General features: G+C 36.6%; 1 protein-coding gene and 1 pseudogene across 26 annotated transcripts in view; one reads left to right on the top strand and one right to left on the bottom strand.

The window, feature by feature from the left end:
* DNAH12 (dynein axonemal heavy chain 12) overlaps positions 1 to 26,564 on the bottom strand; it is a 191,553-nt gene that overhangs the window by 70,070 nt on the left and 94,919 nt on the right. For 25 of the 26 annotated variants that reach the window (XR_015151493.1, XR_015151494.1, XR_015151495.1 and 22 more), the window contains 12 exons: positions 25,117 to 25,200; positions 24,300 to 24,488; positions 22,330 to 22,449; positions 20,637 to 20,825; positions 18,317 to 18,468; positions 14,651 to 14,789; positions 13,250 to 13,416; positions 10,120 to 10,375; positions 8,056 to 8,355; positions 7,399 to 7,577; positions 4,372 to 4,564; positions 2,669 to 2,830 (listed from right to left, as the gene is read on the bottom strand). Coding sequence is in view for 22 of the 26 variants with exons in the window: in XM_086367336.1 (XP_086223462.1) it covers positions 2,669 to 2,830; positions 4,372 to 4,564; positions 7,399 to 7,577; positions 8,056 to 8,355; positions 10,120 to 10,375; positions 13,250 to 13,416; positions 14,651 to 14,789; positions 18,317 to 18,468; positions 20,637 to 20,825; positions 22,330 to 22,449; positions 24,300 to 24,488; positions 25,117 to 25,200 (2,130 nt within the window). In the remaining 4 variants the exon portion in view is untranslated. The remainder of the gene's footprint in view (positions 1 to 2,668; positions 2,831 to 4,371; positions 4,565 to 7,398; positions 7,578 to 8,055; positions 8,356 to 10,119; positions 10,376 to 13,249; positions 13,417 to 14,650; positions 14,790 to 18,316; positions 18,469 to 20,636; positions 20,826 to 22,329; positions 22,450 to 24,299; positions 24,489 to 25,116; positions 25,201 to 26,564) is intronic. The other variant, XM_086367359.1, reaches the window with a different exon arrangement.
* LOC147348357 (small ribosomal subunit protein eS27 pseudogene) lies at positions 2,855 to 3,210 on the top strand (annotated as a pseudogene).

The raw sequence follows: 26,564 nt of genomic DNA, 5'->3' as shown, positions 1-26,564 counted from the left end.
CATACTCAATAAATTATCTTATAAACAGATTTTTAAAAGAAAATAAAATTGTAAAAGTAGATTTACATTTTTTTAATAGCAAATTTAGAAAGTGATCACAATGATCATATAATTTCCAATGTGATGATAGTGAATTTATTTCTAGATGGCCTCTCTACTCTAGATATGTGACAGATATAGATCTATGGGAAACTGTAAATCAACTTTGTTTATTCATCCTGACAGTAATTCTCATATTAAGATTATTATGATCAGTGTCAATCTGGGAAATTATGTTCAGGTTGTCTACCTCCATTAACTCTTGAGTTAACAGGGGGACATTCAGATATAGAAAGCTACATGGTATATACAGTTACATGGTTGTAACTGTAGAACAAGAGTTCAAGAAAGGGCCAAGATATTGATATAAATATAGGCATTATTTACACAGAAATAATAGTTAACGTGATCTTCCCTTATGGCTCACTGGTAAAGAGTCCACATGCTGATGCAGGAGATGTGGGCTCGACCTCTGGGTCAGGAAGATCTCCTGAAGGATGAAATGACAACCCACTCCAGTATTCTTGCCTGGGAAATCCCATGGACAGAGGAGCCTGGTGGGGTTTATGGGGTCACAAAGAGTCGGACACGACTCAGCAACTAAACAACAACAATAACAAAGGTCAATGCTTTTAGAGTAGAAGTAGGGAGTAACATCTACATGCATGTAGAAATACTAATACTTTGGGAGCACAACTGATTCTGGGAGCAAGAAAAAGAGTAGATATTGAAGGAGATAGGAAACAAACTGAGGGAACTTTCACAGCAGTCAAACAAAAACATATTTTAAAAGAGGAATGATGAGTTATTTCAGAGATGAATGATAATTTTAAAAGAGAACTGAGAAAATATCACTAAATACGGTAAATAAGTCACTGCAAAATTGAGACAAACTTTGCAGCAATTTAATTCTGCAAGGAGTGTGAACAGAACAGTGGAAAAGTAGCCTGGAAATGGAAGGCTGAAGCTACAATTGTAATGCTGACATCAGAGACTGTGCTGAGTCTATAAGAGGTGATCAGTAGGCAGGACCAGGCCCAAGCTCTATAGATCAGTGGTCTGTGTCAGATGGATGAAATAAGCAAAGTCCAAGACCTGGTCTTCAAAGTGTAGGGTATGCAAAGAAATTAATATAATTTATCTTATATATCTTTTATATTTTTAAATATTGGTATAAAGCAAGCAAAAAAATAAAATAAAAGGATACACTTTGGTACCTGTGAGTTCTGACCATGGCTATTTCCTTGTGGATAAATTGATATGGTGTTCCTAGGTTTGGGTGGAATATGAAGGAAATAAGTTCTTCAGGCTATTCTTGGATCATACCATAAAATAGTAAAGCCATGGAAAAGCTTTGTAGCAAAGTAATGAGAGGAAAAAGATAAATAACCACTAAAGTGAGCAGAAAAGCCTTGCAAAGTTTAGAAAATCCCATTCCCCAAAGGGTCTCATTCCTTGGAAAGGAGTGTAGGGAATATATTTTTCCTATGGATTAGGAGAATCACCATTCTTAGGAACTTTTAGCCACAACCTTGATTCTACCCAGATACAAATAGAGAACTTGGAATTTTTTTTTTTTCCCTTTCTCCTTCCCCACTCCAGGCCATGAACTGGTGGTGCATCACATTTACTGAGGGCTTTCTAAGTGCCTGACATTCCATAACTACCTTATTTCATTTGATGATGCTGTATAGGAGGAACTATTTTGTGTATATAATACTTCCATTACATAGATGAGAAAAGCAGGGTGCTTGAACTACCAGTGGGGATCCATTTTACTCCAGATGCTATCACTGGAGGCTGGAATGAAGCATCCTGATACGAGTGATGTGTTCTGTGGGTAAAAGTAGTTATGATAACAGGAAAGGGGAAACTACTAGCTGATATCTTGTATGGGAAGATCTGAAAAATGGTGGTCGAAGGTCAGGACATCTGAAGTAGGGGTGCATCAAAAAATATATTTTTTTCTTTGTCAACTAAATCACAAAGCATGATTCCCAGATGTACCAGAATCAATACAAGTAGTTTTATCAAACTGAAATTTTACTAACTAGCAGCAAACTATAAAAGTGAATCAAGTAGTGTTTTAAAGCTATATTTTCTCATTTCACTATAACCATAAGACATTATTTTATTTTTTGACATATACACACTACTCTGTACAATGAGAACCTACTGTATAGCAAAGGGAACTCTACTCCATGCTCTGGGATGACTTAAATGAGAAGGAAATTCAAAAAAGAGGGAATATAGGTATATGTATGGCTGATTGACTTTGCTGTACAGCAGAAACTGACACAGCAGTGTAAAGCACCTACTCTCCAGGTAAGGAAAAAAGACATGATTTTAAATCTCTAATCATTCATAAAACATGCTAAATAAGATCAAATGGATGAAACACTGTCATCATTATGGAAAAAGCTGGGTTAAAATAATTAAAATTCTGTCTCATAACTATACTTCTACAGTTATAACTATTTAAAATTCACCAAAAAAAGTATTAAAATAAAATATACATTAAGTTTTGATTACCAAAATTCTCTGCACAAGCCATATTTATACTGAAGAACAGAAAAGTTTCAAGGTAACATTTCTGAGTTGGGAGCAGCACTCCCTGAAAAGCATTTACCTCCATCACTTCTTGTTTTTCATCTGCTGCAAAAATATTAGGTACTTCTCCAGTATTGAGCACACTGTCGATATCCTCTAGAAAAGCTTCCTCTTTAATCTGAGTGTCCGTGATTAGAAAGACTGTCTTCTGGCCCTTCATGCCCACATTCCTTAAAAGGGCCTTAAAATAAAAATGTATTTAGAATCAGAATCTGGTGGAAATCGTGTTTTTTTTGCTTTCCTTCCCCTTTCCTTTCTTTTGATAACAACATCCTGCCCTTTCTGGCGGTGTCAATCTCCTCACAAGAACATGCCTCTTGCAAAGGATGGTCTTCATCCCTCTCCAGAAGAGAAGAGGGAACACAAGAAGAAGCGCCTGGTGCAGAGCCCCAGTTCCTATTTCATGAATGCAAAATGCCCAGGTTGCTATAAGATCACCACCATCTTTAGCCATGCACAACAGTAGTTTTGTGTGTTGGCTGCTCTACTGTCCTCTGCCACCCTACAGGAGGAAAAGCAAGACTTACAGAAGGATGCTCTTTCAAACAGAAGCAGCACTGAAAGTACCCTGTATCAAGATGAACGGGAAACCATCCCCAAAAACACGTTTTGGATCAAAAAAAAAATCTCAATTTTTAATACCTCTCCCACTGGGGCTTCCCTTGTGGCTCAGCTGGTAAAGAATCCACTTGCAATGCAGAAGACCTGGGTTCGATCCCTGGGTTGGGAAGATCCCCTGAAGAAGGGAACAGCTACCCACTTCAGTATTCTGGCCTGGAGAATACCATGGACTATAGTCCATGGGGTCACAAAGATTCAGACATGACTAAGCAACTTTCACTTTCACTTCTCACAGGTGGCACTGTCAATCTGGGCCTCCATTTTACCCATCCCTCCAGTGGGAGACTCCAACTGGCCAGTTTTCCAAGCCCCAAGGCACAGTCATTGATTCAGAGGTGGGCTTATGATTTAAGAGGGCCCATTCACAGTCTCACTTCAGGAACTAAGATGGATTTGAAAAAAGAAAGAATCTGTCCATCTAAGAATGGAGATATAAAAGCCAGTTCTCCACACTCACTTTTAAGATGTAGACTTATTTAGTACATGAAGGTCAGAAAAAGTTTAAAAAGTCCAGCAAAGTCTCTCTTGTTTTTTCCCACTTTGGGTCATCTCTCTTCCAGGGCCAGCAGAACCACAGGCACGTGTGTATGAAGCCCCAGCTATGCCCTCCACTATTCTATTGGTTACTGGAAGAGCAGCGCAGCTCTAAAGAAACTATTAAGATTTGACAACTTTGATGACATCGTCATCACCACTGAGGTTTATATCTAACAGTCTACTGAAAAAACACATTTGTCTGAAATAAGGCCTTTCTGAACTAGAATAAAGATAGAATCAGCAGCAGCATGGTAAGAACGCAGTGGATAAGACTTAAGTTATAAATCCCACTCTGCTGTGCATACCTGTTCTCAACTTCAGTTTCCCTATCAGTAAAACACAGAGACAACCATACCCGCTACACTGAATTGTCATACTTGTAGAAAGAAAGCACATATGTAAAGCACTTCAAACAGTGCTCAGCACATGCAGTAACTGCCTAGGGATAGTATTATTATCACCATTGCATTCAGCACACAGCTAGCTATACAGGTTGGCTCTCTCTTTACAGATAAAAGAATGCACAGATGTTATTTTAGACACTAGATTTCCTCATGATTTTACCTTCAGGTCCTCTCTCCACTCATTCATACCATAACTCTTTGAAATTTCTGGTTGGAAAATCTGCATTTTTGCCATAGATGTAGCCAGACGAGTTAAAGATTGACGACCACTTCCTCCAAGTCCGACAAGCAAAGCATTTCCACCAGACTGCTTCAGAATCCGACATATTCGTGATAAATGTTCCAAAACATACCTATGATATATAGATATTATTATACTTCAAAATACGAATGTAAATGTTTATTTACCCATAACTATTGCTTTACTTTCCTAGAAGGATGGACTTTGCTGTCCCATATGTTACTATCTCAATTTTAAAGAGGTAATCATGAATAAGTGTGATATTTCAAACGCAGTTACAATTCAACCATTTGATGTAAAGGAAAACTATTTGAAGTACAAATTCAGGAAATGTAATATATGTAAGCTACAAAAATAAAATGAAATTGTTAACTATTTGTACTGGAGCATATTATTTTTATCTAAAAGATTTCTTCAGAAATTCCCTGGTGGTCCACTAGTTAGGACTCTGGACTTTCACTGCCAAGGGCCAGGGTTCAATCCCTGGTCAGAGAGCTAAGATATCACAAGCATGGTAAAAGAAAAAGAAAAAGTGTATTCAACATTTTAATACTAGGATTTCTATGTGAGAACTAGAAAGTCAGTTATATACAAAATAATACATCCAGGAAAGGTATCCACGCTAGTAATTAGGGAAATTAAAACTAAAGACACAGTGTGATACTGACAAAACTAACCAAATCTGGCAATCCTAAGTGTTGGCAAGGGTGAGAAACAATGGGAGTTCTTAAAAACAATGATCATTTCTGAAGATACTTTGGCAAAACTTAGTAAAATAGAAGATGCTAACATATCAGATCAGATCAGTCGCTCAGTCGTGTCCAACTCTTTGCGACCCCATGAATCGCAGCACGCCAGGCCTCCCTATCCATCACCAATTCCCGGAGTTCACTCAGACTCACGTCCATCAAGTCAGTGATGCCATCCAGCCATCTCATCCTCTGTCGTCCCCTTCTCCTCTTGCCCCCAATCCCTCCCAGCACCAGAGTCTTTTCCAGTGAGTCAACTCTTCGCATGAGGTGCCCAAAGTACTGGAGTTTCAGCTTTAGCATCATTCCTTCCAAAGAAATCCCAGGGCTGATCTCCTTCAGAATGGACTGGTTGGATCTCCTTGCAGTCCAAGGGACTCTCAAGAGTCTTCTCCAACACCACAGTTCAAAAGCATCAATTCTTCGGCGCTCAGCCTCCTTCACAGTCCAACTCTCACATCCATACATGACCACTGGAAAAACCATAGCCTTGACTAGATGAACCTTTGTTGGCAAAGTAATGTCTCTGCTTTTCAATATGCTATCTAGGTTGATCATAACTTTCCTTCCAAGGAGTAAGTGTCTTTTAATTTCATGGCTGCAGTCACCATCTGTAGTGATTTTGGAGCCCAGAAAAATAAAGTCTGACACTGTTTCCACTGTTTCCCCATCTATTTCCCATGAAGTGGTGGGACCGGATGCCATGATCTTCATTTTCTGATTGTTGAGCTTGAAGCCAACTTTTTCACTCTCCACTTTCACTTTCATCAAGAGGCTTTTTAGTTCCTCTTCACTTTCTGCCATAAGGGTGGTGTCATCTGCCTATCTGAGGTTATTGATATTTCTCCCGGCAATCTTGATTCCAGCTTGTGTTTCTTCCAGTCCAGAGTTTCTCATGATGTACTCTGCATATAAGTTAAATAAACAGTGTGACAATATACAGCCTTGACGAACTCCTTTTCCTATTTGGAACCAGTCTGTTGTTCCATGTCCAGTTCTAACTGTTGCTTCCTGACCTGCATATAGGTTTCTCAAGAGGCAGGTCAGGTGGTCTGGTATTCCCATCTCTTTCAGAATTTTCCACAGTTTATTGGGATCCACACAGTCAAAGGCATAGATGCTCTTCTGGAACTCTCTTGCTTTTTCCATGATCCAGTGGATGTTGGCAATTTGATCTCTGGTTCCTCTGCCTTTTCTAAAACCAGCTTGAACATCAGGAAGTTCACGGTTCACATATTGCTGAAGCCTGGCTTGGAGAATTTTGAGCATTATTTTACTAGCATGTGAGATGAGTGCAATTGTGCGGTAGTTTGAGCATTCTTTGGCATTGCCTTTCTTTGGGATTGGAATGAAAACTGACCTTTTCCAGTCCTGTGGCCACTGCTGAGTTTTCCAAATTTAATAATTCCACTTCTAAGAATATAGCCTAGAGAAATCCTTACACATGTAACCAAGGAGACATGAATATTCAAACCTTTTTCATAATTACAAAAACTAGAAGTTACCTAGTTTACAGTACTTAGTATCTGAAACAGAAGTCTATCTCAGAAGAATGATTCCACTGTGTTAAAATTATACATTGGAATGCAATACAGTAGTAAAACTTTGTTTTTTGTGAATTTCACGGTCTGGAATAAACCAACTTGCAAAGGAATATGCACAGTATGATACCACTTATATGATTTTTAAACATGCAAAATAAGACTGCCTGTATGTTTAGGAACATACATGTGGGCATGCTCAGTCACTAACTGTCCGACTCTTTGTGACTCCATGGGCTGTAGCCCACCAGGCTCCTCTGTCCATGGGATTCCCCAGGCAAGAATACTGGAGAGGGTTGCCATTTCCTCCTCCAGGGGACCTTCTCAATCCAGGGATTGAACTTGTGCTTCCTGCATTAGTAGGTGGATTCTTTACCACTGAGCAACCTGGGAAGCACTTAGGAGCACACACATGTAGTTAAAATCAAAAGAAACACATGAGTTTCTTTTTACCCCTGCAAGGAACAATGGGAATGCAGTGAGGGAGGGTTGGCTACACAAGAGATTTCAAATAAATTGCTAGAGATTTCAAATAAATTAATTTAAATAAATATTCAAATAAATTCAAATTAAAAAAATCTTTTTTTACATTCTAAACATTTCACAATAAAATTTTACAAATAGTAATTTTAAGCATCAACACCAAATACAGGTACCTAAAAATGACAAGATTCATTCTTGTTTTGTGAGTTTGATTATACTCATCTAAACATTGGTCCACAACATCACTAAAATGATGAATATTTGGAATTTCAATATAAACTCTGTCATCTCCTTCAAGGTCAGGATTCAAATAATCACCAAACATGAGATTTCTTAGCTCCTCTTCAGATATCTATAAAATGGAAATCAACAAATTACAAAAGTTAAAATTTTTTCTAAAATAAACAATTCTTTTAAACATCTGGGTAATAACTAATATAGTTGTATAATTAACACCTGCAACTACATTATATCCTGAGGAAATGAAAAGAGATTTTTTCTGTCATAGAAGTTTCCCCCTTTCCCCCCTCTACTGGAAGCTGGAAAAGTCATTCTAAGCACCCACTTAGTGAGTAGTTACTAAGGGATAGTCACCATGCTAAGCACCTTATATCTACTATTATCATTCAATCCCTAACATATAACTTCTATGTTATGTATATATAACTATTCTGAAATCAAATCTTCTCAAGCTAAATATCGATATATAAGGAAAGTTAAAAAGAATGTGATCATGAAGGAGTAATAGCATTCTTTTAAAGATAAGTTGACTGTAATAATTCCTGCTATTAGACTGTTTTGACTTTCTTTTAAACACTAAATATACTCACTGGTGCATTCCCCTTCCTCAAATGTGAAAAGATACTATCAAATGATTCTTTAAAATGGTCCTTTACAACATTTTTGGTTAAAGTGAACAGCCAGAATCGGTCACTGTCGTTAATGAGGCGATCATAAAACACTCGGAGAACCTCATGCACAAACAGACGGATCATCGTGTGCTTGCCCTCCACAGCATCTCTTTCAATCAGCAAACAGCCCTGGATGACACGTGAAAAATCTCGCAAGTTGAAAGTGTAATGAGATTTTGTGGGAGTGGGCAAAAGATTTTCCATGGACTGTTTATATATCTGAATATGAAAAAAGCAACAAAGCAAAAAGTCAAATGCTTATAATCAGCAAAGCCAACAACACTGTACTATAAAGTCAACAACAATATAATATGCTGTAACAAAGAGTATATTATATAAAATATTTTATTTATCCTATCAGATTATATTGGCTTGGAAAATTGTATAGTTCTGAGTTTAGCATGGCATATATCTATTTATTTTGCTTTACAGAACTTGATCAGGAATTATTGAGTTGAGGGAACTTAATATCATCTGATTCCATCCATGCCCAAAAAGTGACAATGCTTTTATTTCCCAGTAATTATAATTGTTCCACTTAAAGGTGAATGACCTGGGATTAAACAGTGAACAAAAACTTCAATAGAAAGTGAAATCAGACAATGTATTCTGAAGCATTTGAAATGAAGAAGATGATGAAACAATTTTCTTTGACCACCACTGACTTCAAATCAACATATTCTCTCCCTTCCCTTCTCTCTCTTGTTTTCTCTCTCCCTTCTATTCCTTCTATCTTAATTGGCTATAATATCAAAATGAATTATTTATTTTTACTAAATGCTGAATTCATTAAGCTTATGCTCTTGAAGAAAGATAAATTAAACCTTTGATAATATAGAAAAAGATCCAAATAAAATTATTTTTTAATTTATAAATTTATTTAATTTACATCTTTTCTAATTTATCTCCTGCCCCTAATCTCCACACATGGTAGGTATTATCAAGTGTATCAAAGACAGAAAAAAAAAACAAACCCAGAGTATCCTTTCTGTATTCTATTCTGCCTAACCAACTCTGTTCTCTTTCCAGGATATATAAATACATAATAAAAATATCATATTTTATAAATAGAAATACAAATATAGTTTACAAAGAGAAGCACTTTTCTGTATCAGAATAAGTATAGTAATTACAACAGACTATCTCTTTGTTATTTTAGTTTCTCTATTTTAACAACACACCATTCCACCAGAACAGGGGTAGAAGAACTTTAGAAAGACCCAATGCTTTTGGAACTGATGGAATGATTCTCGGGGGTTTTTTGCTGCTGGTTGCAGTGATCTCAACCTCCAGAAAGCCTAGTTCAATGAGATTATCACTAAACTACCTTAAATACATTTTTTCCCCCTTTTACCATTGGCTATGAGGCTGGCTCTGGTCTCTGAGCAGAGGTAGGTAACACACATTGAGTAAGTTAAGCGCTAGTCTTTGGCCATAGGACAGTCTTGTTTTCTAGTCCCACCCCTGTGTCCCACCTTTTTTTTTTTTCACTTCCACAGCTAAGTTATGCAGTCTGGCAAAAATAAGGGATTCATAAGCTGCTTAAGTTTCTTTTTTTTTTTTTTTTTTTACATAAACATGAAGAAAGAGAGAGAGAGAAGCGAAATTTAATAAATACTAGAGTAGGAACCAAACAATTAAGGCAACACCTACAATGTGGCAGATACTGGTTCTGGATGATTTCCTTGTAACAACCTTTGTGAAATAGACATTAGCTCCCATTTTAGTGATTAAAAAACTACGGTTAAGTTGCTTGCACAAGGCTAGGTAGCTAACAAATAGCAGTCAAGACTCAAAACCAGCTAGATTCCCCAATTTCAAAGCCTACAATCTTCCTGTTTTCAAACCTTCCTCACAGCTTCTCTGACAGTGAAGACAAAAAGTAGATGGCTAGGGGGGAAAAGAAGAAAAAAATACAAAAACCGAAGGATCAAATGCAGATATATATAATATTAAAGACTTTGTTCTGCATTCTTTGCTCACCTCCATAGTCCCACTGACAATCTGGTTCCCAACTAAAAAGTATTCAGGAGGAAAGTCATGAGTCCTAAGGTAGAATGCTACAATTGATGAGAAGATTCGGACCATAGTTTCATCACTGAAAGTATTAATGGTGCAGATGTTGAAATGCCGAATAAAACGGGGAGTAACTGGATTTCTTCCACCACCTGGAGGGCCCATGGCAGCAATCAGCTGTATGTCAACCAATGCGATTTTACTTGTGTCCTTCAGGTCATACCTTGAAAGCACATAAAAATCCCAAAACAGTCAGTAATAAAGCCAACAAGATGGACTGAAAAGTAGAGTTCCTTTGAAACTTTATCTGATTTTAGCTTTTCTAAAAGGAAGAAGATTAGATATTACTTGGAGTAAAAGAGAAGTTTGTTTTTAAGGATTCATATAATTTTTACTTCTTTTTTTTATTGAGGTATAATTGACATAACATTAGTTTCCGTGTACTACATAATGATCTGATACTTGCATATATTGCAAGATGTTCACCACAATAAGTTCAGTTAACATCTGTCACCAGATACAGCTACAAAATTTTTTTTTTCTTGTGATAACTTTCAGGATTCATCCTCTGAGCCATTTTCAAATATGTGATACAGTTTTATTAAACTACAGTCAACATGATGTACATTGCAGCCCCCTGACTTACTTCACCCCCTTTACCTATTTCGTTCCGCCCCACCTCAGGCAACCAATAATCTGTGGAGAAAACTTGTTTTAAAGCAGCACTCTGCTTTTCCTTTCACTGACACTGATAACGCTGTCCAGATTCTGGGTGTCCAGAATGTCCCTTCCTCTTGTTCTTGCCTTTCTTTTTTCCAATTCTTCTTTCCATTTAACTCTCTGCTTTGTGTCTTACACTCCAAATCCAGAAGTATGGATGAGAGATCAATCTTGGTTATAGGTAAGATGACTATATGTCCCACTTTGTCTTAGAAAATTCTGGTTTGTGCCTGTCTTGTAGTAACTATTAACAGCTTCCCTTTTCTCTCAGAAATGTCCTTATTTAGACAATAAGCTACTTACTTACTCTACTTACAGCTAAGTTCTGATTCCTTTTTCTCATCTCAAATCTTATCTTCAGAGCACAGAAGGATATATAAAGAGAACCTATTCATTCTTGTTACATAAAAAGATACCCATTAGGGAATATAAAAAAGGGTATGAAAATGACTCAGTTTAGTTGGAACTGCTCAGAATGAAATGGTGCCTATTTCAAATAAATTATAAAGTCCTTTAACACTGAGGTTCTTGCAACAAAGGGGGGTGATGGTGAGAGAAATCTATACAACCAGTCTTTAGTCTAAAAGCACCATGCTGCTGCTGCTAAGTTGCTTCAGTCGTGTCCGACTCTGTGCAACCCCGCAGACGGCAGCCCACCAGGATCCTGTCCCTGGGATTCTCCAGGCAAGAACACTGGAGTGGGGTGCCATTTCCTTCTTCAATGCGAGAAAGTGAAAAGTGAAAGTGAAGTCGCTCAATTGTCTCCGACTCTTAGCGACCCCATGGACTGCAGCCTACCAGGCTCCTCCGTCCATGGGATTTTCCAGGCAAGAGTACTGGAGTGGGGTGCCACTGCCTTCTCCAAAAAGCACCATAGAAAGTATGAAAATATGACCTGGTTTTTGGCAACTCTAATAACTGTCAATAAGGGACTGGTTAAATAAATTATATAAGATTCACAAAACTAAATAGTATCAAAAGCCAATAAAATAAATGAGATAGACAAATAATATGGATGCTTATGTGTGTGTGTTAGTCGCTCAGTCGTGTCTGACTCTTTGTGACCCCATAAAGCATAGGCCCGGAGAAGGCAATGGCACCCCACTCCAGTACTCTTGCCTGGAAAATCCAATGGATGGAGGAGCCTGGTGGGCTGCAATCCATGGGGTCGCTAAGAGTCGGACACAACTGAGCGACTTCACTTTCACTTTTCACTTTGATGCATTGGAGAAGGAAATGGCAACCCACTCCAGTGTTCTTGCCTGGAGAATCCCAGGGACGGCGCAGCCTGGTGGGCTGCCATCTATGGGGTCGCACAGAGTCGGACACGACTGAAGCAACTTAGCAGCAGTAGCAGCAGCAAAGCATAGGCCGCCAGGCTCCTCTGTCCATGGAATTCTCCAGGCAAGAATGCTGGAGTGGGTTGCCATTTCCTTCTCCAGGGGATCTTCCCAACCCAGGGATTGAACCCGGGTCTCCTGCATTGTAGGCAGATGCTTTACCATCTGAGCTACTAGGGAAGCCCAATAATATGGATAGGTGAATGAAACATATAAATAATATAGTTAAATATATTAAATGCAAATAAGTTATAAAACATTATGTGCAACATGGGTCTTTTTTAAAATAAAAATATATTTATATAGAAAAATAACCTTGGAAGAATAGAGAATACACTATTAACAGTGGTTATCACCTGAAAGCAAGATTTCAGGGCATGCAATAACAAAAAAATATATAATCCCAAAATATCATTTAGTTTTGTAAGTAATCTATCTTTGCCTTGAGATAAAAATCATAGCATATTAGGGATTAGGGAAACATTTTAATAAGAGGAAATGCAGAATTATTAATCCTAACTTAAATATACAATGTCATATGTGTTAGAAACTAATCATATTATTGTAAAATAAGGTGGAAGGAGTGGAAGAGTTATTCATGAAATTGCTGTCAAAACTAAGCCATCTCAAAGATATGGTAGTTCCAAATAATCATAGATAATTAAGGAATTTAAAATGGTGGAAACATAGGGTGCTGGTTATGGTTACTTAGGTTGGAGACTATCCATAAATTTTCAGTGCTGGGTGATAGTAAAAGATATAATTGGTAAGTTATTTTTAATAACTGAAAGTAGTAGCTTAAAAGGGCAAAAACTAATATATTATTAAATAAATATATTTGTGGATTATTCTTCCACGATATAAGAAAGTATAGGAAGGTATTCCAAAATTTTCCATATAAGAAAATCTGAACAACCATTTTCTCCCATTAAGTAATTTGCAAAAATGTATTATTTTGATGTGAAAAAATAAAAACAGAAAAAGACAACAAGAAGTTACTTCAACACAGCTACTTAAGACTTCAGGTAAATACTTACCAATTCCCACAGTCAAAAAATTGTCGTAATAATTCAATAGGAGGTTGAGCTCCATATTTCTCCAATGCAGGCATATTCATGTCATCTATAAAAATTATACACTTCTTTCCCATAGGTGGTCCAAAAACTCCTTTGCGTCTTTTATCCAGTCTAGCCATAATAATGTTCTAAAACATAAAGAAAGTGTAGTATATTTAAAGCCATACTTAACACCAGAAAAAAATTAACAGTCTAATTATGTAAGGTAATAATGTCAAGCATTACCATGTTATTCATTTAAATTTATTCATTAGGGTTATACGAAACTTCATATTCAACATCATTCAAAGAGCATATATTGAAACCCTTTTATGTGCTCAGAATTGTTATGTACACACCTATTTATATATTTACATGGTACACACTCACACACACACACACACAAAACTTTTTCTGCGATAGATACCCCAACATACCTATTAACTTTAACTTAATATTTAAAAGCACTAATCTATACTTGTAGTATTTTGAAATTAGAGAATTATATAAGCTTATAACAAAGAAAATGAGCACCACAGGTCAGAAGAGAATGGATAGATATAATTCTAGGAATGGAAGATAAAAATGGTAATTAGAAAAGATCTCATGCAGTACTTCCATCTTGGCACCTCTAGGAGTAAAAGGTAGATCACACAATAAAAAGTCCATGGTTTGAAAGATCTTTCACTGACAGAACTTCGGTAAGCAGCAAATGCCTATAAGGACCATCTGGGAGAGTATTGAAAGAACAAGTAAAAAACCTCTCTCTCTACTTCCGTCCCTCCCTCCCTTTTCTTATACTTCATACTTCTCCAGTTAAGAAATCAACTGTTGCTTCTTGGGCTTGCAGAGAAAAAAAGCTGACAAAGCTCAACAATTCAGTATTAATGCAAAAATGTTCTCTTGAAATTTGTCCTTAAAATTTAATTTTTAAAAATTACTTTAAAGCCAAAAATAAAATGTTTGAAGTTTTATTTAAATTCATAGAAGATTTACTAAAATATAGTTTTATTATTCACCTTGCTGTACACCTAAAATTAACACAACACCATAAATCAACTATACACCAATAAAAAATTTTAAAACTAGCAAGCTGTTTATACAGAGAAAAATAGTTTTAAATGCTAATCAAATAAGTAAAAAAATTTAAAATGATAGATCCATATTTCTAACTTTTTTTAATTAATTATTTATTTTAATTTAATTTTATTTTTAAACTTTACAATATTGTATTAGTTTTGCCCAACATCGAAATGAATCCGCCACTGGTATACCCATGCTCCCCATCCTGAACCCTTCTCCCTCCTCCCTCCCCATACCCTCCCTCTGGGTCATCCCAGTGCACCAGCCCCAAGCATCCAGTATTTCTAACTTCTAACTAACCTGAACCTGATTGGCACTGGTCCGTGCAGAGAAATTAACATAAAAAGGAAAGTACAGGTCCTTTTCCAAGTGATTCATCAGCTTATCCTTCACATACACTGATTTTCCTGTACCCGTTGGACCCACAAAAAGTAGTGGCCTTAATGAAACAATGAACATATCATCAGAAGGAGAAAAAGTCAGAATACAGTTCAACTAGAGAAAGCTGGAGTTAGTTGAAAACATAAACAATAATCAAATCATCTTCACCCAAAAACTCACATTTTAATTTATCACTGTCATTTCATAAAAGACTGATAAAAGTAACAACTAGCACACATTTCTGCTTACTTTCAAAACTTAAATAGTGACACACTATTATTTGGACAGATGTAACATTGTTATATGCTAAAACAAGTAATCACATGCTTAACTTTTCAGAAAAAAAATAAAGCCAGCATTTGTCTCCTCAGAAAGTGCTATATTTTAGATAGAGATACAGGTGAGTATGGAATATTAGGATGATGACAAAAACAGAGGTTGACGCTGTTGTGCAGTTATCTCAATACCACAAGGTTTCTTTCTATAAGAAAGTAAATGGCAATGAATTCTAAAAAGTAACAGCTGTATCTACCCATCAATAGCATCTTTAAATCAAGTCACTGATACTAACCGAAAATACCGGTCTAAAAGCCAACTCTAAGGAATTCTATAATAGCTTCAAGTAGAGTTTCTCATTTTTGAGTAGTCTGAACTAATTTAAAGGGAAAAAACTCCTGAGTTTATGTTCACAGAAACCTGGAGAACTCCAGTTTGAGACACACTGAAATAAAAATTAAATACGATCACTTTAAGTGATAACTTGGCACCATGCACTACATGGAGACAAACACAAAGCCTGGCATTAAAACTGAACAGCAGTATTCAGTATACAGAAAGTAATCTATATGACCCAAATTATGATAATATTAATTTTAAAAATTATCATTGAAGTATAAACATGAAATCAATACTACAAACAAAACACAAATCATTTAGAATTACAGTGATACCTGAGAATTCATCTACACTTTTCAGTCTGAGTAACACTCATCTTCTGAAAAACTACTTATTAAAATAATTTACGAAATAAAAAACCTTTCTTGACTTAGGGTCCGTGAGCCAAACTGAAGAAATTCTTACAGTATTCAGAACTTAGAGGACATAAAGGCTGTATCTTTACTTTCATTACCCTTTACGAAAATGGAGCAACTTATAATAGTACCTGTGTGCTTGTCATCAACAGACATCACAGATGTTATACTAAATATAATTGTTGCTGCTGCTGCTAAGTCGCTTCAGTCGTGTCCGACTCTGTGCGACCCCATAGATGGCAGCCCACCAGGCTGCGCCGTCCCTGGGATTCTCCAGGCAAGAACACTGGAGTGGGTTGCCATTTCCTTCTCCAATGCATGAAAGTGAAAAGTCAAAGTGAAGTCACTCAGTCACGTCCAACTCTTAGCGACCCCATGGACTGCAGCCTACCAGGCTCCTCTGCCCATGGGATTTTCCAGGCAAGAGTACTGGAGTGGGTTGCCACTGCCTTCTCCAAATATAATTGTTAGATATCTCAAAAATATCACTTATGCCTATTACTTCTTCAAAATTATGATCATCATCAGACTCACTGCTAGATCTTATTATTTAACATGTTAATAAAGAAGCACACATATTGCTACTGGAGCTCAAATTTTTCAAAACGTTAATAAATGTATTTTAATATGTGGTTTCCTTTGTAATCCTATGTTTTTACTTATTCATTTGAAAGCATTATTCTGACAAATCGTTCATGGAATAAAAGAATTCCTATACTAGGAACTCCTGAGAATTGACAAATACCTAACATGCCTAAAGTGAAAGAGAAAGTCGCTCAGTTGTGTCCAGCTCTTTGTGACCCCATGGACTATACAGTCCATGGCATTCTCCAGGCCAGAATACTGGAGTGGGTAGCCTATCCCTTCGCCAGCAGATCTTCCCGACCCAGGAATCAAACTGGGGTCTCCACATTGCAGGTGGATTCTTTACCAGCTGAACTGCCAGGGAAGCCCATCGTGTCTAAGGAAGACTTTAATCAGTTCAGTTCAGTCGCTCAGCCGTATCTGACTCTCTGTGACCCATGGACCTCAGCACACCAGGCTTCCCTGTTCATCACCAACTCCTGGAGCTTGCTCAAACTCATGTCCATTGAGTCAATGATGCCCTCCAACCACTTCATCCTCTGTCATCCCCTTCTCCTCCTGCCTTCAATCTTTCCCAGCATAAGGGTCTTTTCAAATGAGTCAGTTCTTCACATCAGGTAGCCAAAGTATTGGAGTTTCAACCTCCAGTACCAGTCCTTCCAATGAATATTTAGGACTGATCTCCTTTAAGATTGACTGGTTCGATCTCCTTGCTGTCCAAGGGACTCTCAAGAGTCTTCTCCAACACCACACTTCAAAAGCATCTATTCTTTGGTGCTGTTAATATTTTAAGATTTTAATATTAGCCTCTAAATGCAAAAATGCAACCATGGGACAAAATACAGACAAAATAATGTTCCTCCCTATTTCATTCCTAAAGTTGACAGTTGGTCCATAAAGAAGACTAAGTGCCAAAGAATTGATGCTTTCGAATCATGGTCCAAGGGACTGCAAGGAGACAGACCAGTCAACCTGAAGGAAATCAACCCTGAATAGTCATTGGAAGGACTGTTGATGAAGCTGAACCTCCAATATTTTGGCCACCTGATGCGAAGAGATGACTCATTGAAAAAGACCCTGATGCTGGAAAAGATTAAAGGCAAAAGGAGGAGGAGGTAGCTGAAGATGAGATGGTTAGATAGCATCATTGATTCAACAGACATGAATTTGAGCAAACTCTGGAAGACAGTGGAAGACAGAGGACTTTCGGTGGTATAGTTCATGGGTTGCCAAGAGTTGGACACAACTTAGCAACTGAACAACTATGTTCCCTCATAAGCGCTCTCTCTCTCTCTTTTTTTTTTTAATAACGTAAGATAAAACTGTGACAAAATCCACTCAGAAATAGGTTCTTCATCAAAAACAAACAAACCATGACATCATGCATATTATGTAAACTTGTCTAACTTAAACATTATAAAATTAATGATAAATTGTGCTAATGTTTTAAGAGAAAAATAACTATGAAAGTGTTATTAAGAAAATTGGTATGGATATGCCTATGGTATGTGCTAGGCTGTTCATCTTTTTTGATGGGCTCTTCTGAGTTAAGTCTGATTCTTTTATGTTCATCTTAAATGATGAAGAACTGGTACAGGATGTATTTGAATAATACCAAATGAGAGAATCATTGTTAGTCTGATTCCTAAGGAGTATGGTGAGCCTGTGAGTAAAATGTCTAGATTTTTAACAGTAACGTTGTAACTGACTTTTAGTCCACTATTACAAATAAAAGAAATAAAAGATGGCTTATAAGACAACAAAGTAGGATGGCAAAGATTTGGAGTGGGCGACAGGAAGTCTGGATTTCAGGTTTACTAAGAGTATCAGACGTCACTATGGAAATGTTAGTGGGTGGCTCAGTGTCTCAGTTATCTGAAAATGGTTTCTGAGGTTCACTTTAAAAATCCTATGATCCTATAAGAAAGGTACTGCAATATTTAAAATGCATGTTATAACCGTTTCTTACTTTGCATAGGTAATACTCAAATCCATTAGAAATGTATATCTAATTGTATCCATGGTAGGGACTATGATATCTTGAATCTTGACACGTCTATTTCCTAAACTAGTACTTTTAATTAGTTCATTCCAGTGGATCCAGCGACCTCGGTTTTTCAACTATAAGAGAACATAAATTTTAAAACATTATAACCATGCACTTGCTATCTAACAGGCTGTTTTTAACATAGCAATCATATATGCTTTTTAAAACTGTATTTAGTCTTTTCCTCCTTTTTGTTGTGAAATACTAGATTCATCCAAAATAATGTATACAATGTATTTAATTCTGACTGACAAGCACCCATGAATCCACCATCCAATGTAAGAAATAACACATTTAGTTTTAGTTTTGCTTTTCAACAGTAACCTGATGAACTTAATGAAACCTAGTTATCACAAATTCAACATATAAAATTTCAGATATTTTTGCCTCTATGTCCTCTTAACACTCGAATTTTTGCAAAATGCCTTGAAGATGTCCTTGTGCATATACCAAGAATTTATTTGAGAGCCACTCTGATGTGGCTGAAGTTACAATTAATAGGACTTTGGCTTGATGTTTTCATATTTTATTTATTTTTTTTGTTTTGTTTTGTGGAGAATAACATTTTATTTAATTAAAGTTAAAAGTTAGTGATTCTTTTTTTTTAATTTTATTTTATTTTTAAACTTTACAATATTGTATTAGTTTTGCCAAATATCGAAATGGATCCGCCACAGGTATACATGTGTTCCCCATCCTGAACCCTCCTCCCTCCTCCCTCCCCATACTGTTTTCATATTTTAAAGGAAATGGGCAATAATCTCAAGAGAAACAAAATATAAAATAAACTCATTATATTTGTTTCTCTAAAATTATTCTGTTTGGCATATTGATCCAGGCTGATATTCAACCAGGACATATTAGAAAGGCGGAACCGATTGACACATTATTGAACTTCTTCTGAACCATGGGTTGAATGAAGATCTGCTGTCTTAACACCCTGAGTGATCCTGATTAGGGAATCCACCCTCCCCTCCTCTCCAGGTTGTCCTGCACTTCCCTGGAGATCCTAAATGTCTCTTACTGACTTTTCACCTTCATCAAGCAACAAAAGAGTTAACACCTGGCAAAGAAGGAGATCTCTTGGGCCCACTCCAGGGCTATGGCGAGCATCTAAGAATTTTTTAATATTTTCTAACAAATTGTATATGTATATGGTTTGTGTCTGGATTATGGTAATTTTGCAAGTTTGGGTAAATGATTCTTTAGTAATTCATGTTCTTAATTTCTGAGGTTTTATCTTTTATTTTTTATCAAAGCTATATGTGTGCATATTTTAGAGCCCAAGTTTATAAGGTAAGGAAAAAGATCAGTTTCCCACTCATTTTCTCCTCTCCAACAGCAACTTACCTTTGCCTCTTTCAGCTAGATATTTTGATATTTACCTTCAACTCTATTTTTCTTTTTTTACCTTCAACTGTTAAAGAATATGCTTGGGTTATCATCTCTTGATTTTTCAGTTTCAGGCGATATTTTATTGACTTCTCAGTGTGACTAATGTGAATGAAACTATCCTTTTGGTCTTATTCTTAAAATTCTGTGTTAGCAGGGTTTTAGAGAGACCTTTCTACACTGGCAATCAGGAGAATTGGGTTCAAGTCCTGGCTGTGCTAGCCAGTAGCCTTTCTAGGTTTGCTTTTTCATCTACAGACTTTGAGATTCAGGTAAAATTGTAATAAGGCTCTATCCAGACCTTATGGCTTTGTGAAGTAAAATCTGCATGAATCAATGATTATGTAAATGCTTGCTGTTTAAAAGGATATTTTTGTGAATTCTTTTTTAAATTAGAGAAAACAGATTTAACATAAATCTGAAATTATAAAATATTCTTCAAACAAGTGGATCTATACTGTCCACGAGTTATCAGTTGGTGTGTTAGTTGCTCAGTCGTGTCCAACTCTTTACAACCCCATGTACTGTGGCCCGCTACAGGAGCCCTACAGGCTCCTCTGTCCATGGGATTTTCTAGGTAAGAATACTGGAGTGGGTTGCCATTTCCTTCTCCAGGGGATTTTCCCAACCCAGGAATTGAACCCAGGTCTCCTGCATTGCAGGCAGATTCTTTAATCTCTGAGCCACTGGGGAAGCCACTGGGGAAGAAGTTATAGGAGGAGAAATGAAAGAGAAGGGACTAAAAGCTAACCACAGGAGTCAGAGAACTCTAGGATGGGAACCCAGTTTTGACCACTGATCTAAGACTTTGTGTTCTATGGTTTATCATAACAAGCATCTTACATCATACCTCATACATGTAGTCATAGACTAGGCCTTTTTCATCAAAGTTGCATTCCCATTTACCCACAGAATCAGGTATTGGGTTGTTTTCATCTTTTCCCATTAAGACTATTCGTATGTAAACATCAAAAACAATGCGACCATCTGTATCACAGCTTCCTCCAATGGACCAAATTAAAGAAAATATAAAGCAAGCCTGTTGGTTTAAAAAGGAAAAAGTTTAATTTAAACTAATTATTTAAAAGAGACTTTTAACAGATTAAAATTTAATATATTGAGTTCTAGTTAACCTACTTGGAAAAGATCAGATTTACAAATAATGTGGAATGGAGCACATCTCAGCTACATAAAAAATCATTACTCTGGCAATGTGTCTAAATTTAAAATGCTCATGCCATATAACCTAGGGGTTTCTCTTTTAGTGGGTTTATCTTTAAATATATTCTTGCTGGTTAAAATGATAAATGTACAAGAATATTTACTGCAGCACTGTTTGTGGTAGCAAAATATTTGAAGCAACTCAAATAGAGATCAACTTAACTGGAATAAGCTATATACACTGGAATATGTATAGCTGTTTAGGGAAAAAAGGTACCACAATATTAATATGGAAAGATCTCCAAAATACATAGTGAGAAAAAATGCAAATCAGTATGCATAGTATGTTAACATGTATAAAATAATGTGTGTGTGTTAGATGCAGTCGTGTCTGACTCTTTGTGACCCCATGGACTGTAGCCCACCAGGCTCCTCTGTTCATGGAATTCTCCAGGCAAGAATACTGGAATGGATAGCCATTCCCTTCTCTAGGGGGTCGTCCTAACCCAGGGATCAAACCTGGGTCTCTTGCATTGCAGGCAGACTATTTACCATCTGAGCCAATGTAAAAGAGGACATGTACCAAATGTCTCTAGCAGGCTACATGAGGCACTGGTAATGGTGGCTGGGGGACTGGTGTGGATGGAAAACCTACTTTTGTCTTGATTTTTGCTCTAGGTACATGCCTTATCTAGATAGAAAAGTCTATCAAACACGTTTTAAGAGAAAATTTTCTGTGGCAACAAAGTAAAGGGAAAACAATGAGAGGTAACTGCTATTATCACAGGGTAGAAGAGTAGATGGATTGCATAGAGGAGGTTAAGGAATCTGAGAATAGGTGGTGGACAGGAAAGTAGCATAGGCCAGGGGAGAGAATAGAACACCTCTTTCGTTTGGCTCCCTGAGAGCCTGATTCTCTGCCGTTCTCTGCTCTCTAGACATTAACTAACCTGGACCACTGACTCCTTCCTACCTACATGCTCTCTGGATTCGGCCTGCAATGCGCCACCCAGCTGGTTGGATGCCTGCTCCTAGTCTTTTGTCGTCACTTTGTTATAGCTTACACTCTAGCTTAACATTGAGACAAGATCAATTCACCTAAAGTCCATATTGGTTTAATATTAAGTCACTCTATTGTCTATCAAATTATGATATTTCATAAATAATAGGGCATTTTGATTTATTCTGACATATTTTACTTTCTCTAAATTGTCTTATAAATTAGAATACCAGATCAGGGCAACTTTAATGTCTTCTGGTATTCTTTTGGTGCTTATCAAAAAATAGCTCTGGGTCTTGTAATGTCTTTCTCAAGACAAGCAACATTTGCCAGAGGCACCTTTTATTCTATAACTTAAAAAACACAATAAATATAAACCAACCATAATCCAAACACGAATATGCTTGCTGGTAGGATCGTTCTCCACCGCGTTGCAGAGCAGTACTTCAAAGAGGCGTGTGAGAGAGACAACCACATTGCTATCGCTTGTTGGAATCAGTTCCTTCAAAGTGAAAAGAATAAGATACTTTACTTTCATCTTATAATAAAAGAAAATAAGTGTTTCACTTTAAAAAACATACTTTTCACAGTCTCTATAAAAGTTAAAGAATTTAAATTGCAGCCATGATAAAAAAAGCCTCTGAAATATTTTAGTCTAGCATAATACGTTACGCAATTGTGTGAAACATATTCTTCTTCTGAATTCTCTGAGAAATGAAAATTAGTAAGAGAATAAACAGTGCTCTAGAGATAGTAGAAATGAAGTTTATAACAGTTATTTATTCATCTATTTATTCAACAAACATTTATCGAAAATACAGTCTACCTGTATATTGAGCTAGGAGATGTGAAAATAAAATAAATTATCTCTGCAAAGAAGTGATACTGAAATTAAAGACAACATACTAATGGTCCAGAGGTATATGAAAAGTCAGTTAACCTCACTAATCAATAAGGAAATGCAAATCAAAACCACAATGATATATCACCTCACACCTGTTAGGATGGATATTATAAAAAAGATAAAAGATAACTAGAGTTGGTGAGAATGTGGAGAAAAACAACCCTTGCACACTGGTTGTGGAAAGGTAAATTAGTCCAGTCATTATTAATGCAAAGGTATGGAGGGGCCTCAAAAAACTAAAAATAGAACTACCGTATGATCCATCAACCCCTCTTCTAGGTATACACTCAAAGGAAATAAAATAAGTACCTCAAGGAGATATCTGTGCTCCCATATTCACTGAAGCATTATTCACAACAGCCAAGATATGGAAACACCTAACTGTCCACTGGTGGATTAATGGATAAAGATATTGTGGTAGATATATAATAGAATAATATTCATTCTTAAAAAAGAAAATCCTGCCATTTGCAACAACATAGATAAAACTTGAGGACATTATGCTAAGAGAAATAAGCCAGATACAGAAAGGAAAAAACTGCATGATCTCACTTATATGCATGATCTAAAAGTTGAATACATAAAAAGAAGCAGAGTAAAACAGAGGTTACAAGTGGGGAGGAGGTGGGAGAAATGGGGAGATAGGCAAACAGTACAAAGTTACAGTTATGCAGGGTGAATAAGTCTAAGAGATCTAATATACAGCATGATAACTACAGTTAGTAATACTGTACAATATGTATCAATACTGAAGATTTGCTATGAGAGCAGATTTAGCTGCTCTCATCACACACACATACATACAAATGTGTTAACTATTTGAGAAGGTATGGTAATTATCCTGACTGTGATAATCATTTCACTCTCCAGGCAAGAATACTGGAGTGGGTAGCCATTCCTTTCTCCAGGGGATCTTCCCAATCCAGGAATCAAACCAGGGTCTCCTGCATTACAGGTGGATTCTTTACCAGCTGAGCTACCAGGGAAGCCCATTCATTTCACTACATGTATGAATATCAAATCATCTTGTACACTTTAAGCATACATATTAAAATTAAAAACACATAAATGCTGGATAAACGCATGCGCATGAATACAGACACATACACACACAGAGACACATGAGTACAAGGATAACTAGGGAAATGTAAATAAGATCAGCAGGTGTTATCAATGTCAATATCCTTGTTGTGATATTATAATACAGTCTTGCAAAATGTTGCCATGGGGGAAAACCAGGTGAAGTGTATGTGGGATCTCTCTGTATTATTTCTTACAACTGCATATGAATCATGGATGTTCATAATAAATCTTTTGATTTTTTAAAAAAGTGGATATTATATGTCTAAGTAGAAAAGATTTATTTATCCTACCATCCTGACTTTAAACTTAGTCGAGTTGAATGGAAAGTAAAGAAATTAGAGTAGATAAGAGAATTATAATGTTACCTTGCATTTTTTCTTACGGAGCTTTAAAGTGGGCTTTATTAACCAGTCAAAAAGTCCTCTCAGAAGAGCTTGGTGATCTGGTTCCTGTAGAGGTCCTTTCAGTGAATTCAACCATGAAGACACAAGTGGTTTCCATCCCAACTGTGAGGGCTCCAAATAAATCATGCCACAGCGGCTTACAGTGGCAGGCTAGAGGAAAACAGACAAGTTTTCATTTTCCAATCTGGAAGTTATTAAAGAATTCTTTGCATCACTTATAAGGTCCTTCATGATCTGGCTCCTGTCTTCCTCTATAGCATCACATACACTAGATGAAACTCTCTGCAGTTACAGATCCCCAGATATGTCATGGCTCCAAGTCTTTTCAAGACATCTTGTCATGATTTGGAGTGCCAAGCCCCAACCAATCTCCACAGAGAAGTCTTACCCCTCAAAACCGGATCAAACGCTCAAACATTGTCCCACGTCCTCTTCCTCTACCCATTCCTCGCTTGGGCACTTGCCCCCTCCTTATTCTTAGAGCACTAACATGTACCTCTATATCAGGAGATATATATATATATATAATATATTAGCATGCTTCTCATCCTCTCTAAATGAGCATACACTGTCTTATTCATCTTTGTATTTTTTGTGCCTAACTCACTTCTGACACATAATAAAAACGATTTATTCCTGAAACTAACACAACACTGTAAATCAACTACACTCCAATAATTTTTTACGATTTAATAAAGAAACAAACAATACAGAACAAAAGACTTATGACTCAGTGAACAAACGAATAAACTAGTATTATAATAAATTATGAACTTACTGAGGCCTGGGAAAGGTCCATTGTTTCAAAGATGAGGCTCATTTGAGGGGACATCTGAATGATTTCTCCACTCATAAGGCAAAGCTGAAGGCAATGATTTTTCAAAAGTTTATTTTAAAAAATCTAAAACTTCTCAGATAGAAGTTTATTCTACTTATTAAAGTACCTCCTAGGATATAACCCTAGGAGGAAGTCTTAGGATGGAAGTCTTAGGATGGAAGCCAGAAAAATCTTAAATCTAAATTCTAAGTCTAGCTCTGTCTTCTCTCATATGAGGAGGGGAGACGGGAACTACATGATATATTGAAAAAACTACAAAATCCTATACTAATGTCAGTTTTTGTTATTAAAAATTACATGAAATACTACAGATTTTATAGTTGTAAGACTTTTTATTAATAAAAAGAGAAATATAAAAAGTAGAGAATACTATGAATATTCATATACTCATCTTGTAGAGTTAACCAATGGTAACATTTTGCCATATTTGCTTTGTCTTTTTAAAAAGTATTTTAAAGATCATTACAAATATCATGGCATTTCACATCCAAATAAGTCAATATTAATCTTTTAAAATAAGGATTTTCCTGTATAACCACAATAACATTATCACATCTAACACAATTACCAATGATTCCTTAATATCATCTAATACTTAGCCAATACTCAAATATTCTCAGTTGTGTCAGGAATGTCTTTTCAACTGATTTATTCAGACCAAAATTGAATCAAGGACCGTGCGTTGGATTTGCAGTCTCCTCTGGGTCTCTTTATAGAGAGACCTTGGCTTCCCCGTTTATAATTGTCATTAACTTTTAATAATGTCTCCTATCTATACAGCTCTCTCACTCGTTGACTCCTACTAAATTTGCTCTTTATTTTCAGAGATTTTCAGTCCCCTGTTGTTTTCACTTCTTTCATTAGGTAGCTTCTGTTCTATGGTCCAGCATTTCTAGCATCCTCCTGTCAATATATTTAAAGTCTTTCTGTATTTCCAGTCTAGCAACCTGAACTACACCTATATCTGGGCCTAATCATATCAGAAGGAACTAGGGCCATAGGCCCTGAGAGAATTAAACCTATACTAAATCATCCCCTACCTATGACTTTAAGACAATTGAGAAGATTTTAGGGAATCACAGGTTACTGTTGCATTTGGATTCAGGGTTATGGGGAACTTGCCCGGCCTTTGTATAAACTTTGTATGCAGGTCAGGAAGCAACAGTTAGAACTGGACATGGAACAACAGACTGGTTCCAAATAGGAAAAGGAGTTTGTCAAGGCTGTATATTGTCACCCTGTTTATTTAACTTATATGCAGAGTACATCATGAGAAACGCTGGACTGGAAGAAACACAAACGAATCAAGATTGCCGGGAGAAATATCAATAACCTCAGATATGCAGATGACACCACCCTTATGGCAGAAAGCGAAGAGGAACTCAAAA

The sequence above is a fragment of the Bos grunniens genome, chromosome 22 (genome assembly GCF_055505025.1).
Source record: "Bos grunniens cultivar Pamir isolate PY7600 chromosome 22, Bosgru_T2T1.0, whole genome shotgun sequence".
NCBI lineage: Eukaryota > Metazoa > Chordata > Mammalia > Artiodactyla > Bovidae > Bos > Bos grunniens.
The sequence above is the reverse complement of the archived record's forward strand: the minus strand, read 5'-3'. Positions and strand labels throughout refer to the sequence as shown.